Source organism: Scylla paramamosain, chromosome 27, assembly GCF_035594125.1.
Source record: "Scylla paramamosain isolate STU-SP2022 chromosome 27, ASM3559412v1, whole genome shotgun sequence".
In the NCBI taxonomy this organism is placed as follows: domain Eukaryota; kingdom Metazoa; phylum Arthropoda; class Malacostraca; order Decapoda; family Portunidae; genus Scylla; species Scylla paramamosain.
This window is the reverse complement of record NC_087177.1, coordinates 20442760-20462068: the sequence shown is the minus strand read 5'-3', so window position 1 is coordinate 20462068 and position 19309 is coordinate 20442760. Positions and strand designations below refer to the sequence as shown.

Here is a 19309-nt window from a genome sequence, read left to right as displayed (position 1 = left end):
CTCCAAGTAAACAGGCGGCCAGTATACTGCTGCCAGTATAGAATAATACCCGGCTCCATTGGAGCCACACTTTAAAAGGAAAAAAGATACGATATAGACAAATGCATTATTATTATAATTATTGTTATTCTTATTAATATTATTATTATTATTGTTATTATTATTATTATTATTATTATTATTATCATTATTATTATTATTAATATTGTTGTTTTTTTAATGATTATTATTATAATAATTATTGTATCATTATTATTATTATTATTATTTTTATTATTATTATTATTGTGCTTATTATTATCTTGATTATTATTCAGTGGAGATAAAGAAAAGATAAAAAAAAATAGAGATAAAGAAAGATAAAAGTTCTCCCAAGTGAAAGAGATATGGCCATGGAAGAGGGAATAATAATAATAATAATAAAAAAAAAGGGGAAGGATATTGAGTTGAAAGTCGAAAGTTAATTATTAACCTGATGCTGAAAGATGGAAAATAACTATTTTCTTCCACAAAACCAAACAGATTGTCTATGAAAATTCTATAAATGAAAGAGATGTTTGGCCCTAAAAAGGGCCTAGATATTGCTGTTATGAAGATCATTCGTGAATGACTTCTTAGGCACGCTCGCCACGGATGCGACGAGCCAGTTGGATGTCCTTTGGCATGATAGTCACGCGCTTGGCATGGATGACGCACAGGTTGGTATCCTCAAACAGACCCACGAGGTAAGCCTCGGAAGCTTCCTTGAGAGCCATGACAGCAGAGGACTGGATGCGGAGGTCAATCTTGAAATCCTGAGCAATTTCACGCACCAGGCGCTGGAGAGGCAGTTTCCTGATAAGCAGCTCAGTGCTCTTCTGATAACGGCGGATCTCACAGAGAGCAACGGTTCCAGGCCTGTAACGGTGTGGTTTCTTGACACCTCCAGTGGCTGGAGCAGACTTGCGAGCTGCCTTTGTAGCAAGCTGCTTGCGGGGCGCCTTGCCACCAGTGGACGTACCAAGCAAACGGCTCGTTTGCTTGGTACGTGCCATAGTTGTGGTAACAACAACTCGCAACGAACACTCAGCTGAGTCTGCCCGCGCTTAACATAACATACCAAAGAGAGAAAAGATGGGGAGGGAGAATTGGGGATAGTGGGAAGAATAGGGGGGTGATAAGAAGGGAATTGTAGTAGGAGAAATAGTCACTGGGGCTTAACCCAGGCGCAATTTAAATTAGGAAGGACATTTTTTTTTTTTTTTTTTTTTTTAACGTGTTATATTCATTCTAAGATGGCAAGAGAGACAAGGTCCTTATCGGGGAAAGCAGGAAAGTCCGCCACCAACCGAGCAAGCCAAGCCCAACACAGCCACAGCCACGGACGCCACCCACGCACCCAAAACCCCGGGCCAAACCACGCACAAGTTAGGGGCCAGACTATCCAGAGCCTGCACCATCAGGATGTGAAAGAGGAGTGAAGGACAGTCAGAGTAAAAAGGGTTTTTTTTTGTGCTTTTTATTGGCTCAAAGAAGGACAGAGGAAGAAGTACATCCGTATAGCGGAGGGACCTATAGTTTTACTTGGGTTCCGAACCACGGATAGTAGTAGAGTGATCTGGTGATGGCCGGGATATTTATTTTATGATGTAATGTGGTGGGTGAAAAAGCGGTGTCGGTCCTTTCTTCTCGTGTCCTGTGACTCGTCCTGCAAAAAGGCCAACCTGCTAAAAAAAAGAGAATATAAAAAATGTCGTGGTGTTATGTGCATGGGGAGGGTGAGGATAGTTTGTGATAATGATTGACGTGATGGTAGGATGTGCAATGACAGAGGCTCGAAAAGGCTCTCTCACCGCAACGAGGGGTCAAATCTAGTACCATCTGCTTGCACGCGGTAAGTCGCTGGTGGCGGGGGGTGAATGGGGATTCCTGCATGGATGCTTCCAGGGCCCCTACCCACCATCTCTTGCCTACCTTCCTGCCCAGCCCTTGCCGCACCCAACTACCTCTGTGTGGGGAGTGAAGTGGCTTCCACTGAATGGTGTGGTTACCGTCCCCATCATCAGTACTGGCCGCTCCTTAACTGCCTCGGGGGTTAACGCTACCGGAACGTCATGCCGACGGCCGAGGGCTCTATTACCGTGACGTCAGTGGGAGGAGTGCGGTTCGTGCTATCCCCGTCTCTCTGGAAGTGGTCCGGTGCTCCCTTGAAATCTTGGCTGCGAGGCAAGAAAATAATGTATAAAAAACAAAAATATGAATACAAAGCCATAAGACAAAAAATATGAAAAAAAAACCACTAGGTGTTGGCACACGACCCCACTCCCTCGGTCAGAGGCATGGTATGTTAATGGCGGTGATTTTTTGTCGCGTCTCTTTCCCAGGAGCGGTCCGGTGCCACCTTAAAACCTAGGCTGCGAGACAGAAAAATAATGCATAAAAACAAAAATATGAATACAAAACCATAAGACAAAAAATATGAAAAAAACACTAGGTGTTGGCACGCGGGCCCGCCCACGTGAACGAGAGAACGACGATGATGCCACTCAGACACCATGAGTGGTACAGAGAAAGGGAAGAAAGGAGGAGTCCATTATTAGAAGACAGGTTCAGGAGGCACAGTGGAAGGATCAAGGAGATTGCAGTGCGGCAGGTGACGGAAAGCTGGGGGGAGGTTGGTAATGAAATTGTATGTGATTGTGTGTCTGTCGGAGAAGGAGCTTAGTTGTTTTTCGATTCTATTGTGGAGTGTTATGTTAAGAGGGGGGATGTTGGACTCCTCGTGAATGGAGAGAGAGGTTCGGAAGTCGAACCATTTCGTCCCAAGAGCGAAACGAATTGCTCAGTTTTGAACCTTCTGAAGTTTAGAGAGGTTGGAGGGAGCAGACAGAGAGAGGGCAAGAGGGCAGTAGGTTAAGAGAGGGAGAATGAAAGCTTTGTAGAGATGAAGTTTTGTTTTTGTGCTTCTGTCGCGAAATCTTTCCAGGCTGCTCAGGGCCTTGGCGGCTATAGTTGCTTTTTGTTTTATATGTATATTGAAGTTGAGGTGTTTATCTATGGTGAGGAGAAGCACTTTGTTGTTGTTACTGATTGGGATTGGGGTGGGGATTGGATCAATTCTGTTTAGTGAGATTTGGCGGGGCTGACTTCTTTTAATGTTGAAATAAGTGACTTTTGATTTTTCGGGATGGGAGAGAATTCGCCATTTCATCTCCCACAGGCTAGTCGCCATCAGTTCCCGTTGAATTTTGTCGGTTAGGAGATCTAACGACCTGGCACGGGCCAATTGCCTTACATCGTCCGCGTATTGAATAGTTAGTGAGTCATTGTGGGCTGGGAGGTGTAGGTCAGCTGTGTACATGTTAAAAAGGGTGGGGGAGAGTACGGAGCCTTGTGGTAATCCAGCCTGAGGAGTAAAAAATGTCAAAAAGTTGCCCTGGTGGCGGATTCTTGTCTGTCTCTCATCCAAAAAACTACACAAGATGCGTTGTGTTAGAAAAGGGAGATTGAAGTTATTACAAATTTTGTATTTTAAACTGGTGTGCCAAACGGTGTCAAAAGCTTTTTTGACATCTTTTGTCACGAGTGTCGTCTTGTAATATGGCTTGTTGAAATTTAGGTAGGCTACTATGCTGTTAAAGGCGTACTCCGTTGAGGCGTTCCTCCGGAAACCGAACTGCTGTGGTGCCAGCAATCCGTTACATTCGAGGAAAGCTCTTCAAAAGTTTTTCCAAGAATTTTGAGGAGGCTTATGGGGCGATAGTTTTCTGGCAAGTGAGAGTTTTTTCCGGGCTTGGCAATAAGGGTGATGTTTGAAATTTTGAAAGCCTTTGGGAAGTATCCAGAGGCGAGGCAAGCATTAAAAATTTTTGTCAGGCTGGATATGATTTCTGGAGGAAGGCTCCGCACCATCGGCCAGGTGACTCCTGAGGGGCCGGGGGCTCTTCGTGGAGTATGTCTGAGCAACCTGGTGACATCCTCCTCCTCAATGGGTGTGATGAGAGGGTGTTGGGGATCTAGGTGTGTTAAGTGTATAATGTTATGTGGTAGCGTGTTTGCTAGATTTCGGCGCACAAGATCGGTGATGTGGTGTATTTGGGCAATACTGGGCTCATGGGGAGGGAAAGGGTGTGGTTGGAAGGTGTTGCACCAGTGTGTCTGGAAGGTGTTGGTGACCTGGTCTGGGTTGGTGATCCGATCACCGTTCACTAGGGGGTACTCAAATCTTTTCCGCTGGCATCCCTTCAGGTTGTGCACCATGTGCCAGAACTGAGTAGGATTTTTGCAGCGAGCTCCGTCCATAAGGGAGACTAGGTTCCTTCAGTGAGCGCTGTGGTCATCCTGTAGGCTATTTAGTATATGTGTGCGAAGGGTGCAGAGGTCTCTGTAGATGGGTATGTGGTTGTGCATGTTTTGTAAAAAGCGTGTTCTGTAGCACACTAGTAGTCGTGTTTTTATGGAGGGTCTGAAGTCTATGTGAATTTTGTGTTGTTTCTTTGGTGTGTGTCTGTTGGCTGATGTCAGGATGTCACTATGTAGTGTGCTTAACATAACATAACATAACAAAGAGAGAAAAGATGGGGAGGGAGAAGTGGGGATAGTGGGAAGAATAGGGGGGTGATAAGAAGGGTATTGTAGTAGGAGAAATAGTCATTGGGGCTTAACCCAGGCGGAATTTGAATTATGAAGGACATCTTTTTTTTTTTTTTTTTTTTTTAACGTGTTATATTCATTCTAAGATGGCAAGGGAGACAAGGTCCTCATCGGGGAATGCAGGAGAGTCCGCCACCAACCGAGCAAGCCAAGCTCAACACAGCCAGAGCCACGGACGCCGCCCACGCACCCAAATCCCCGGGCCAAACCACGCACAAGTTAGGGGCCAGACTATCCAGAGCCTGCACCATCAGGATGTGAAAGAGGAGTGAAGGACAGTCAGAGTAAAAAGAGTTTTTTTGTGCTTTTTATTGGTTCAAAGAAGGACAGAGGAAGAAGTACTTCCGTATAGCAGAGGGACCTACAGTTTTATTTGGGTTCCGAACCACGGATAGTAGTAGAGTGATTTGGTGATGGCCGGGATATTTATTGTGTGATGTAATGTGGTGGATGAAAAAGCGTTGTCGGTCCTTTCTTCTCGTGTCCTGTTACTCGTCCTGCGAAAAGGCCAACCTGCCAAAAAAAAAAAAAAAGAGAATATAAAAAATGTCGTGGTGTTATGTGCATGGGGGGGGTGAGGATGGTTTGTGATAATGATTGACGTGATGGTAGGATGTGCAATGACAGAGGCTCGAAAAGGCTCCCTCACCGCAACGAGGGGTCAAATCTAATACCATCTGCTTGCACGCGGTAAGTCGCTGGTGGCGGGGGGTGAATGGGGATTCCTGCATGGATGCTTCCAGGGAACCGCCCCATCATCTCTTGACTACCTTCCTGCCCAGCCCTTGCCGCACCCGACTACCTCTGTGTGGGGGGTGAAGTGGCTTCCACTGAATGGTGTGGTTACCATCCCCATCATCAGTACTGGCCGCTCCTTAACTGCCTCGGTGGGTACCGCTACCGGAACGTCATGCTGACAGCCGGGGGCCCCATTGCCGTGACGTCAGTGGGAGGAGTGCGGTTCGTGCTATCCCCGTCTCTCTGGAAGTGGTCCGGTGCCCCCTTAAAACCTAGGCTGCGAGGCAAGAAAATAATGTATAAAAAACAAAAATATGAATACAAAGCCATAAGACAAAAAATATGAAAAAAACCTTTAGGTGTTGGCACACGACCCCACTCCCTCGGTCAGAGGCATGGTATGTTAATTGCGGTGTTTTTTTGTCGCGTCCCTTTCCCAGGAGCGGTCCGGTGCCACCTTAAAACCTAGGCTGCGAGACAGAAAAAATAAATGCATAAAAACAAAAATATGAATACAAAACCATAAGACAAAAAATATGAAAAAAACCACTAGGTGTTGGCACGCGGGCCCGCCCACGTGAATGAGAGAACGATGATGATGCCACTCAGACACCATGAGTGGTACAGAGAAAGGAGATAGTGAAGGGAAGAAAGGAGGAGTCCATTATTAGAAGACAGGTTCAGAAGGCACAGTGGGAGGATCAAAGAGATTGCACTGCGGCAGGTGACTGAAAGCTGGGGGGAGGTTGGTAATGAAATTGTATGTGATTGTGTGTCTGGCGGAGAAGGAGCTTAGTTGTTTTTCGATTCTATTGTGGAGTGTTATGTTAAGAGGGGGGATGTTGGACTCCTCGTGAATGGAGAGAGAGGTTCGGAAGTCGAACCATTTCGTCCCAAGAGCGAAACGAATTGCTCGGTTTTGAACCTTCTGAAGTTTAGAGAGGTTGGAGGGAGCAGAGAGAGAGAGGGCAAGAGGGCAGTAGGTTAAGAGAGGGAGAATGAAAGCTTTCTAGAGGTGAAGTTTTGTTTTTGTACTGCTGTCGCGAAATCTTTCCAGGCTGCTCAGGGCCTTGGCGGCTATGGTTGCTTTTTGTTTTATATGTATATTGAAGTTGAGGTGCTTATCTATGGTGAGGCCAAGCACTTTGTTGTTGTTACTGATGGGAATTGGGGTGGGGATTGGATCAATTCTGTTTAGTGAGATTTGGTGGGGCTGACTTCTTTTAATGTTGAAATAAGTGACTTTTGATTTTTCGGGATGGGAGAGAATTCGCCATTTCATGTCCCACAGGCTAGTCGCCATCAGTTCCCATTGAATTTTGTCGGTTAGGAGATCTAACGACCTGGCACGGGCCAATTGCGTAACATCGTCCGCGTATTGAATAGTTAGTGAGTCATTGTGGGCTGGGAGGGTAGGTCAGCTGTGTACATGTTAAAAAGGGTGGGGGAGAGTACGGAGCCTTGTGGGACTCCAGCCTGGGGGGTATAAAATGTCGAAAAGTTGCCATGGTGGCGGATTCTTGTCTGTCTCTTTTCCAGAAAATTACACAAGATGCGTTGTGTTAAAAAAGGGAGATTGAAGTTATTACAAATTTTGTATTTTAAACCGGTGTGCCAAACGGTGTCAAAAGCTTTTTTGACATCTTTTGTCACGAGGGCTGTCTTGTAATATGGCTTGTTGAAATTTAGGTAGGCTACTATGCTGTTAAGTGCGTCCTCAGTTGAGGTGTTCCTCCGGAAACCGAACTGCTGTGGTGCCAGCAATCCGTTACCTTCGAGGAACGCTCTCAATCTTAAATTGATTAGACGCTCAAATGTTTTTCCTAGAATTTCAAGGAGGCTTATGGGGCGATAGTTTTCTGGTAAGTGAGAGTTTTTTTCGGGCTTGGCAATTAGGGTGATGTTTGAAATTTTAAAAGCCTTTGGGAAGTATCCAGAGGCGAGGCAAGCATTGAATATTTTTGTCAGGCTGGATATGATTTCTGGAGGAAGGCTCCGCACCATTGGCCAGGTGACTCCTGAGGGGCCGGGGGCTCGCCGCGGAGTGTGCCTGATTAACCTGGCGACATCTTCCTCCTCAATGGGTGTGATGAGAGGGTGTTGTGGGTCAAGTCGTGTTAAGTGTATAATGTTATGTGGTAGTGTGTTTGCCAGGTTTTGGCGCACAATATCGGTGATATGGTGTGTGTTGTCAATACTGGGCTCATGAAGAGGGAAAGGGTGTGGGTGGAAGGAGTTACGCCAGTGTGTCTGGAAGGTGTTGGTGACCTGGTCTGGGTTGGTGACTCGATCACCGTTCACTAGGAGGTACTCGAATCTTTCCCGCTGGCATCCCTTCAGCTTGTGCACCATGTGCCAGAACTGAGTAGGGTTTCTACAGCGAGCTCCGTCCATACGGGAGACTAGAGTCCTCCAGTGAGCGCTGTGATCATCCTGTAGGCTATTTAGTATGTGTGTGCGAAGGGTGCAGAGGTCTTTGTAGATGGGAATGAGGTTGTTCATGTTTTGTAAAAAGCGTGTTCTGTAGCACACTAGTAGTCGTTGTGTTTTTATGGAGGATCTGAAGTCTATGTGAATTGTGTGTTGTTTCTTTGGTGTGTGTCTGTTGGCTGATGTCAGGATGTCACTGTGTAGTTTCTCTAGGGCGCTGTCTATTTCTGTATATGGTTGGCCTTCGAGCTGTGTTGGTCGGTGTAGATCTGTAAGTGTTTCCCTGAATCCCTCCGAATCGGCGGAGCGGTAGTCGGGGACAGGTGGGGATGGGATAAATATGGGGTTGGAGGATATTTTTAGGATTATGGGAACGTGGTCTGAACCACAGAGGGGTCCGTGGGAGATGTGGTGGTGGAAAGGTAGGGACTGCCGATTGGAGAGAATGAGATCCGGCCTGCCTTACCCATTGTGGGTATAGTAGGTAGGGAAGTCAGGGCCAAGGAAACGGAGGCGTTTTAGTTGTGTGAGTTACAGAAGTTCGTGTCCGTGTTGGTTGTTCTTGTTTTGTCGAAATGCTGTGTGACTGGCATTAAGGTCTGCCAGTATATAGACTGGTAGGTTTGTGTGGTTGAAGAGATTGTTGAGGCTGGTGAGAGGGAGCCCAGTATCCGGTCTGCTGTACGTTGTGGCGATTAGAAATTGCCCGTGTTGTGTTTCGATCTTGGTGGCCAGGAAGTGAGCTGAAGGCCAGTCGGTTATGTGGATGTGTTTGATGGTACATTTTACCATGATAGCTACGCCATCATAGCGCGTACCTGTTGTGTAGCGTGTGTTGTATCCGTAAAGTTTGATGGGTTTAAGAGGTGTGCCTGTGTGGTTCAGAAGGACGATGTCTGGATCGATAGATCGAATTGCTTCTGAGATAAGGTGTCTGTTATTCCAGAAACCGCGACAGTTTAGTTGTACTACAATGATCATTGTTGAGTGTGTTAGGTCATTTTCCTACTCCTTAATGCGGTTCGTGTAGATGGGGGTGAAGGTTGGGGTTGGTTTGTGAGCAGGCGTTTTGTGTCAGTCTTTTTTGTGGTGTTGTTGGTTGTGTTGGTAGAAGTAATTGCACTGGTATTGGTAGTGGTAGGAGTGGATTGTGTTGGAGGGGACTTCTGGGGCTGCGATTCCCCAGAAGCTGGGTCTTCTTCGGAGCCCATGTCCCTAGGTGAGGGGGAACTGGTGTCGTTGGGTGTGGTAAGTTCGGGTTGCTGAAGTGGGGGTGTTGGAGTGTGTATCTCTTCGTTTTGTTGGAAATGTTGATTAAAGTGTTGTTGGTTGGTTTGTTGGAAGTTTGGTGGAAGCTTTATTGTGGGGCAACCGTTATATTGAAGCAGGGAATTCATGTTTTCAGCTTGCTTTTTTAAGTCGCCAAAAGAGGTCTGAATTGAATATTTTATGATAATTTCTGCAAGCAGAAGTTTCTCTGAGTTTGTGTTTGTGTTTGTGTTAGAAGTAATTTGTGGGGGAGTATTGGGTGTGGTGGCTTGTGCATAGGTAGTTGTAATTGGGGTAGGTTTTGGAGAGTTTTTTTGTTGCTGACTCTCACGTTTTATGGGACATTTAAAGGAGACCGCTGTGTGTTCCCCTTCACAGTTTATGCATTTTAAGGTGGATGATTGGCAGTTCTTGTAGTCGTGGCCCTTAGCTGCACACTTAGAGCAGATCTGTTCAGTGTCTTTGCACTGGTTAGTGCGGTGGCTGAATTTATAGCATTTGTAACACTGTGTAACCGGTCTGTATTCTTCAATATTAATGTTATAAGAAGGTACTATTTGCGAAAATATTTTGATGCCTTTATTTTTGATGAGGTCGGCCTGTTGTTTCGACCGGAGACGTATTTTAATGATGTGAGCTTTTGGGATTGCGTGTATTTCTTCAATTTGGGTTTCGTTTCTAGCTTCAATCTCCATTCGGAGATCGTCGTTAGTTTTTTTCAGTAAATAGTCGTCCACACGGCGGGCAAGGATGGTCCTGGCGGATATTTCCTCTGGAGACTCAACAAGCTCGTAACCTAGGAGTTTTAAGTTTTCGTTTGCCTGGTGAGTGGTGTGTCTTTCGCGATCAGCCTCACTGGCTAGACCAACGATAATGTAAGGGCCAGATTTAAAGTATTTTGTGTGGGGAACCTGGATCCTGGTAAAAAAGGCATTGCTGAGGTCGGCAGGGATGTTGGCAGTTTTAATCCGGTACCTTATTGTCCGGTCAGGGGGGCGTGGAGCGGCCATCTTATCATAGGGCCGGGCCCTATGATGCTGCAGCCCTGTAGGAGAGAATCTGTGGTGGAAAAGTGTTATTAGGCGTGAGTGGCGCTACAGCCTTTTGGCGCTACAGCCTTTAGGGTGCTACAACCACGAGTGGCCTATAAACAACCTATTGTTGTTTCCTGTCGCCCTAGAACCTATATCCCGAGGGGGATCCTAGCTGGAGAGAGGAGACCCTGAATATCTAGCCCTGAGGTAGGGATTGTACGCTCCCGGGGTGTCTCTAGACTGCTCTAGCCAACACTAGAGGCCCCGGTGGCTAAAGAGCGCGGAACGGGCTTGCCTAAGGCCCGATCCTGACTCTGTCGCCGGTACGAAGAAAAGAAAGGTGGAGTAGGAGGAACAGTTGGCAAAAGTCACTTATACCAGTGAGTTACTGCGATCTTCCAGCGATACCCGTAGGTGAGGCTCTCTCCACAGGGAACGTAGGGAAGACCGCGGCTCCTCGAAGTGACTGCCGGGTTGTCTATCGGTATTCTTTTTTGTCTAGCAGGCAAAAGCCTTTTTTTTTTGTAGAGTCGTTGGAAGCGAAAATGCTCCTTTCTAGGCGGCTCGTGGGCGAGTGTGTGCGCCTTGCTTCCTGCCGGCCTTTTAAAGGACGCAGGAGTGAGAGCAGGAGCGGAGCTGGGCGCCTATTGGTTCCTTCCGGACACGGGGGACGGAGCTTGTGACTCGGCGGCTCAGTGTAAGGCGGACCTTCTTCCTTCGAAGTTGGCTGCTGGTTGGTTAGCTGCTGCTGGGAGCTGGAGCTGGGAGAACCTTCTGCTACCAGAGTTGGAGGAAGTGTGTTTAGTGTGAGTTTGATAGGATAGGATAGGAAAGTGGGAGGAAATATTAGAGTAAATAGTAAAAGAGAAAGTGGGTAGGAAGAGAAGTGTGAAAGAAAGTAAGAGATAAAAAGAGTGTGGGCTTGGACCACACAGCTATTTTTAATATACATTGGATAATAGCTGCTTGTTTCTCTTGTTTGACTAATATTTTATTTTTGTTTTTGTATTTGCTACTGGTGACATTTTACTAATTTTAGTCTTTTCTTTCCCAGGTGAAATGGTGAACAAACGAGCTGAAGGTAAGTGCTGCAGGAACAGGTGAGTACAGCAGGAACAGGTAGGTGCAACAGGAACAGAACAGGTAAGTGCAATGTAAACAGGTAGTAAATAAGTTTTTTTTTTTTTTTGACAGAACCACAGCTATCCTATGTAAAAAAAGAAAAAAAAAAGATGTCCGTAGACAAAAACCCAACTAAAAAGGCCCCTAACAGCTCGACTGTCAAAAAAGGTAAGAGTTTTACTTTCTTCTTTCTTTATTTTTTCTTTCTTTTTTTTTTTTTTTTTTTTTTAGGTTATAGTAGTCTAATCACTACTTTTTTTACAGGTTAATACACAACAAAGAGTCCCCTTCGCCCAGCACCACCGGTGAGTACTATCCCAGGCAAGTTATATACATATTTAAAGTAATGTTGTGTTGTGTTGTTATATGTTATGTTGTGATGTGTTGTTTATTTGTTAAACTTCACGTCATGGCACGGGTCAGCGCTGCCGTGGCTCCCTGTCGCTCCGCTGGGTGGAGTCACGTGTGGACTCCACTCACTCTTCCCCTCGCCGGCACCAACAGGGTGCCGACGACTCAGGGCGAGGTGCAACTCCCTCCCCACACCCGCTGCTGGGCTAGCGAGGCCTTACCAGAGGCAAACCCCTCGACGGCGAGCTCCTGGTAGGGGAGCAGCTCGACCCTACAGCTCACCGCCGACTCAGGGCGCGGAGTGCGGGGAGAGAGGAGCCTAGCTGCCCGGCCCGTGTGAAGTATGTTGCGGGTGTATTGTAGTGTAGTGCATGTTTAGTGTAAGCTTTAGCTGGTGTATATCGGTACTGGTGGTGGTGCATGCAATACCTCGCTGCTTTTAGGGAACCAGCTGTGTTTATTTACCCTTTGCCTTGTTAGTTCATGGTAGTGTTCTTCATCGGTATGTTGTATTGTTTGCCAGGTTTTGACTGTTTTATTATAGATGGAAATGTTAAATGGTGTTATATTATACTTCTCATGTAATTCCTTAATTGTCATTACTTGATTTTCATTGCAGTGTATAAATCTTAACCCTTTATTTATTACCATTTGTATTTTTGTTTTTTGTGATTTAGATATTACACATAGAGGGATGGGGGGATACTCGATCACTGGTAGTAAGAGTGTTTTTACTAGTGTAGCCTTGAGCTTTGATGTTAAATAGGTAAATCTTTTTAAGTTTGCTACTATTCCTTTCCCTTTTCTGATCCTCTCTGATGCATGGCCTGTTATCCCTTTTGTGGTTAGTTTCAATCCTAGCAGTTTGCCATCTTGGTTTGTATTAATAATCCTACCATTTACTGTAATGGGTTGGGTTTTATATTGGGCTATTGGTATTATATGGAACTTGGCCTCACTAGTCTTTATTTTCCATTTTTTTTCAAACCTATTAATTCTTTCAATTTCTCTCTCTACTCTCAGCTTCATCATGTGTTTGGATCTGCTCTTAGTTGTTATTATCTGCGTGATGTCATCCGCGTACATGATGTCGGTGGTGCCTGGGCCTGCTTCTGGTAAGTCGTTTGTATATAGGGTGTATAATGTTGGTGAAATGATACTACCTTGTGGCACTCCGCTCATTAAATTAATTTCACTGCTGAACTTGTTACCTATTGAGATTTTGGCTTTTCTGTTATCAAGGAATGTACATAAGGTTTTTTCAATCAATGGTGGCAGTCCTAGTCTAAGTAACTTGTATTTTAACCCATTGTGCCATACTTTGTCGAACGCTTTCGCTACATCCCGGAGTACTACTATTGCTTGGTGTTTGTCAGATAGCGCATTTGCAATTATCTCATAGGATGTAGCGATGGCGGTGGAGGTGCCTTTTTTGGGTCTAAATCCATGTTGTCTTTCCTTGATGACATTGTTGTCTATTAGAAATGCATTCAGTCGTCCTAGGATTATTTTTTCATAAATTTTGCCTGGTACCTCTAGGAGCGAAATTGGCCGGTAATTTATTGGATTTTTTGGTGCTTTATTTTCTTTTGGGATGAGCTTAATTATTGCTGTTTTAAAGGCATTAGGAAAAAAAACCTGATGAAAATGCTGCGTTGAATATATTGCAAAGTTGTTCTATGCTCTTTTCTGGGCATTTCTCTAGGACTTTTTTATTGATTTTGGTGGTACCGGGGGCTTTGTGTTTCATTCTTTTTATGTGTTTTTTGTATTTCTTCGCTTTGTATTGGTCTGGTGTAGAAGGAATCTGTGGTCAGTCTTGCTGCGTCTGAGGTGTTGTGTGGTGTTGTCCTGTGTATCTGTGTGCCAATGTATGTGTCTATGTGTTGTGAGTGTATGGCGTCAAAGTTTGCTTCTTCTTCATCTGTAATTCTAAATATGTCAGTCCAGGTGTTTTTCATGATTGTACATTTATCCTCGTCAGTGTAATATTTGTGTCCGTTAGTGTCTTCTAGATAATTAGTGTGTTTAGTATTGCTACCCTGTAGTTGCTTTATTCTACTCCAAAATGCTTTTGTGTCCTTGCTTAACTGTATTGTATTATCTATGCTGTCCTCCCATCTTCTGTTGTACTCCCTCTTACATTCGTCCCGAAGTTCTTGTCTGATTCTTACATATTCTCTGTAATTATTGATGTTCCAGCCATTTGTATGTGCATTACTATTTAGTTGGTTAAAGGCTGTCTCAAGGGCTCTTATTTGAGGTGTAATTCTTGTCTGGTATATCTTTTTAAAACTGATCTTGGGTATGGATTTATTCATTGCATCCTTTACATTATCTAGCCACTTATTAATTTCTTCTTCTGTTTGTTCTGGTGTGGAATTATTCAGTGTGTTTACTTGAGTGTTTATGTCCAGCGTATCTCTGAAATATTGCCAATCTGCTTTATTGTATTGATAAGTCTCGTGCTGTTTGGTGTAAAATGGTCTGGAAGATATTTTCAGTATTATAGGGATGTGGTCAGATGAAGTTACGTTACCGGGTTCTATTAAAGTGTTATGATAGCAGTGTTTATTTGTAAAAACTTTGTCAGGGTTAGTGGCAGATCCATGGCGAATAAAGGTTGGGAAGTGTAGGCCTATATGTATTAGTTTGCCTTGATTCATAAGACCTGATATGCTTATGCCTACGGTGTTATTATTCCTGTTGCCAAAATGGGTATGTGAGCAGTTAAAATCTCCGAGGATATAGACAGGAATATTATTGTTTATTAATTTAAAGATATCTGGATAAGGGAGATATGGTCTTCTAGGTGGGAGGTACGTTGTGGCGATTATTATTGGTCCTTGTGAAGTGTTGATCTCTATTGCAATAAAATCAGTAATGAAATCATCTTTAAATTTGTGAAAAAGTCCATACTTCACAGCCACTGCTGAACCATCACTGAAGGCTTCTGTTGAGTTAATCTTATGGCATATGTAGCCGGGGATTTTTATTGATTCGTTATTTTTAAGCCCATGGCTGTTTATGAGTATGACGTCAGGACTGATATCTAAGTAGTGAGTGATTATTGAGTGTTTGTTGGTGTTCCAATTTAGTACGTTGTGTTGTATAACTGTTATTATATTATTAAATTTTGTGTTTTTTTTTGTACTCGTACGTGGGTCTCGGTTTGTTAAAGGCGATCTTTCTTTCAACAATCCCGATCTTATTTTACGGAAGTTATCGTTTTCAACGATGGTCCAGCAGTGTTTCAGCATGATTCTGTCGTGCTTAATCATATTTAGTACCTCCTCTTCCGTGTACCTGGAGTCAGTGTATATGTACTTATATTTATTGCTATTAATTCCGTTTATCAGTTCTTCAAAAGTGAATCTTTCTTGAGGCCATCCTCTTTCTTTGGGTGTATATATTGTTAGTCCTATGTCACTAGCTTCTTTTGGGAGTATTTCCTCCTCCATACTCTGTATTTCTTTATCTTTAGCAGTTGCTTCTTCTGTTATTGGTTCTTCACGTGTGGCTATGGTCTGTTCTGTCTCTGATTCCTTTATTCCTCTTATTTTCCTGGGTTTTACTCCTGGTGTACGTGTCTGGGTCTTGGTTGCTTGTGTCTGTTCATGTGTGTGTATTTCTGTTTCTGTTAGTGGTGGTGGGTTCTTAATATTAGGTAAGTTATTTAGTGTTAATGCTCTGTTTAATTCATGCTCATAAATTCCAGGTCTCTGTGTGTCAGCCTGTTGGGCATGTGCAATGCAGGTATGTATTTTCAAAAGATCCTCTCTAGTGATCATGGGTGTGCTGTGAAATGTTGGCAGTGTCTGTGGCTGTTGCTGCTGTATGTGTGTGGTGTTGTTTCTTCCTGCTGCCCCTACATAAGTCATTTTGTTTCTCTCTTCTTCGAGTTTCCTTTTTTCTTTGATTATTTGTTTTCTTTTGTTGCACTTCATAGCCATAGTGCTGTGGTTTTCTCCGCAATTAAGACAACATTGATGTTTTGCTTTACAGTCAAACCATTTATGGCCCTCTTCACTGCAGTTTGAGCAGATCTTAAAATCTTTTGCTTTATTGCATTCCCTGATGGTGTGGTCCTCTAGCTTATAGCACCTCATGCAACACTTAATGGGTATGAAGGTCTCTTGTTTAATGTTGTAAGCTGGTATACTCAGGCGAAAGGCAAGTAACCCCTTTTCGGTACATTTTTCTGCAAGAATTGTTTGAGAGAAAGTGATCTTAATAGTGGATGAATTGGGGAATTTAAAGACAGAGTCAATATCTTCTCCTATCCAGGAGTTGCATTTTATGAGTTCTGTTTTGATTTCATCCTCATTCCTTTCATATATTAAGTCATTAAGTCTGGAGGCGATTACGCTCCTTATAACTCTTAGTTCCGGTGAGAGAACAGGGGTGAATTCATTATTGGCCAAAATGTCTATGATGTTTTTTGTGAAGACTATTAGCCTGCTTATCATTCTCGAATAATAAGACAAATCCATCTGGTGTTTCGAATATGTCTACTATTCTGATGTCATTAGAGCAGAGAAGCTCAAGAAGTTTTACCTTTTTCTCTCTATCCTGTTTGCCTCTGCACTTAAACTTTACCCGAGCCATGTTGATGACATGCCTCCAACCACAGTCCAAACACAACACAAAACCCCAAACAACAAAAACCAGACAACATAGAACTAAAAAATCCCACTTCCACAGTCACACACCCTGTGTAAGAGGCAGGGTCAAGCAAAACAAAAACAGTTTTGTTGGGAATTTATGCAAAATACATAAAAAAATAAAATAAAACCTACAAGGGGGCAAAATCCCGACACACTGCCACAGCTAAAAGAAGGTAAAAAGAAGGAGCCTACCTAGGCAAGGCAGTACAGACACCCGATTGCTAACAATCGTCGCAGTGTCCCTACCCCGCGCCTAACACTAGCCAAGTTGTTGGCCGACCTACCCAGTGGGCTTAAGGCAGCCCTCTAAGGGCCCCCCTTGAGCAAGCCGCGGGGTTCACCTTCACCCACTGGGGGACGCTATGGCCGAAAAGGAAATGTAGTTGGAGGTGAAAAGGCACTGTACTAGGGCGGGCTCTCTACCCAGTGGGAGAGCCCCGGTACACAGGTGCAGGCAACCAACGGTGATTGAAAGCTTGGGAGCTCTGGAGGTGGAGATACAGCTGAGTGACCGGAAGGCAGTGGTCTGAGTGGGACGTGGAGGATTCAGTTTGTGCAGGTGCACACCAGGGCTAGCAAGGTACCACAGCCCAGGAGCCAGTGGTACCCCACAGGTAGGTGTGAGAAAGAAGGAAGCACAGGTAAGCACCAGGGCCAGCAAGGTGCCACAACCCTAGAGTCAGTGACACCAAGCAGGAAGGTACGAGGTGAAAGCAACAGACGTTTCAGTCACAAAGTAAGTGATCCTGATCCTTCTCATTCAACAGTCTCCAGTCGTCTGCGTCTCTCTCTCTCTCGCAAGTGAGTCTCGCCGCAAGTAGCGCAAGTAGCGCAAGTCTCAGCAAGTCCCGTCAGTGTGCCTGTTTAGTGTGCTTCCCACAAAATCCCTTTATATATGAATCGGGTGGGCCCCACGACTCCAACTCTGCCTTGTGATTGGTCAGAAACGTCCAGTGAGGCTCATCGCCCACGCAGTCACCGCATGAAAGATGTGATCATTATTGTTAGTCTAATTCATTTTGTTCTTGTTTTTATTCTTATTCTTATTCTTTCTTCCCTCATTCATAACAAATCTTGGAAAATATACAGCAGAACTGACATGTCATTTAAAATTCTAAGACAATTAGCAAGAAAGTTGTGATATTCTTATTTTTTTCATTCTTTTTATTCTATTTTTTTCTTATTCTTGTCATAATTAATATTGTTATCTTTATTATTTTCATTTTTTTTTATTATTCTTCCTATTCTTATTCTTATTTATCCTACTTTTAGAGAGATGAGGCTTGTGCGGTCACCCATCCAAGTTCTGCCCGGACCCCCTGCTTAACCTTGCTGATCCCGCCGTCAGCTGATTGGTCAAGAGTGGAGAACAAGGTGTTGGAAGGGCTTATTTATCTTATTCTTATTCTTTCCTGTATTGTTGTTGCATTGTTGTGCTGAAAATGTTGGAAAATATGCACTAAAATTGACCCTTCATTTATAATTCTACGACAATTAGCAATAGAGATATATTATTACTTCTTTCCTTTATTTTTGTTCTTTTTATTCTTAATCTTCTTATTTTTATTATAGTTGTTATTGTTATTTTATTATTTTCGTTTTTCGTTCATTCTCCTCATTCTTATTGCTATTTTTTTCTATTCTCAGAGAGATGAGGCTTTTGTGGTCACCCATCCAAGTTCTGCCCATACCCCCTGCTTAACTGCGCTGATCCCGCCGTTAGCTAATTGGCCAAGACCGGAGAACTAGGTGTTGGGAGGCCTTCTTTCTATTATTCTTATTCTTTCTTCCCCCATTCATATCGTTATATTGGAAATGTTGGAAAATATACAAAAGAATTCACCCTTCTATGACAATTAGGAAGAAAGACATGGGATGCTTCTTTCTTTTTTTTTATATTCCTTTATTGTGATTTTTCTTATTCTTGTTATAATAATTTTTACTGTTATCTTTATTACTTAAAATTTTCGTTCATTCTCCCTATTGTTATTCTTATTTTTCATTTTCTCAGACAGATGAGGCTTGTGTAGTCACCCATCCAAGTATTGCCCGGAACCCCTGCGTAATCTCGACGATTTCATTTGACAATACCTATTTACTTATTTATTTATTATTATATTTATTAAAAAAAAAACGAAGAAAAGAAGATGAAAAAAAAGGTATGTAATCGAAATACTCTCTCTATACTGTAGCAATAGTTTAGCTGGATGTGCTTGTATTGTGTCAAAAATACTTGCAATATCTGCAATTGTAACCTGCAGTGTCGGCATAATGCATAATTAAGCAATGAAAAGAAAAGTTAGCAAGATCAGAAGAGCAGTTAGCATGAAAATAGCGGTAGAAGACAGCTAGATATGCAACATTGCAGCGGTGAGAGAGAAGCTGAAGACAGTCAGTTAGAGGAGAGGAGTTGATGAGACGAAAAGCTTTTGATTCCACCCTGTCTAGAAAAGCAGTATGAGTGGAACCCCCCCCAGACATGTGAAGCATACTCCATACATGGACGGATAAGGCCCTTGTACAGAGTTAGCAGCTAAGGGGGGTGAGAAAAACTGGCGGAGACGTCTCAGAACACCTAACTTCATAAAAGCTGTTTTAGCTAGAGATGAGATGTGAAGTTTCCAGTTCAGATTATAAGTAAAGGACAGACCGAGGATGTTCAGTGTAGAAGAGGGGGACAGTTGAGTGTCATTGAAGAAGAGGGGATAGTTGTCTGGAAGGTTGTGTCGAGTTGATAGATGGAGGAATTGAGTTTTTGAGGCATTGAACAATACCAAGTTTGTTCTGCCCCAATGAGAAATTTTAGAAAGATCAGAAGTCAGGCGTTCTGTGGCTTCCCTGCGTGATATGTTTACCTCCTGAAGGGTTGGACGTCTATGAAAAGACGTGGAAAAGTGCAGGGTGGTATCTTCAGCGTAGGAGTGGATAGGACAAGAAGTTTGGTTTAGAAGATCATTAATGAATAATAAGAAGAGAGTGGATGACAGGACAGAACCCTGAGGAACACCACTATTAATAGATTTAGGAGAAGAACAGTGACCGTCTACCACAGCAGCAACAGAACGG

At 43.7% G+C, this 19309-nt stretch overlaps 1 protein-coding gene across 1 annotated transcript; it reads right to left on the bottom strand.

Annotated features, from left to right (window-relative positions):
* Positions 1–614: 614 nt before the first annotated feature.
* On the bottom strand, positions 615–1034 carry LOC135114304 (histone H3-like). Its single transcript, XM_064030213.1, has one exon. It carries the CDS (start codon positions 1032–1034, stop codon positions 615–617), a length of 420 nt encoding a protein of 139 aa, XP_063886283.1.
* Between the last annotated feature and the right edge of the window lie 18275 nt (positions 1035–19309).

Coding starts and splice junctions, on each gene's coding strand:
- LOC135114304 (XM_064030213.1), bottom strand. CDS start 1,034: ATGGCACGTACCAAGCAAACGAGCCGTTTGCTTGGTACGTCCACTGGT.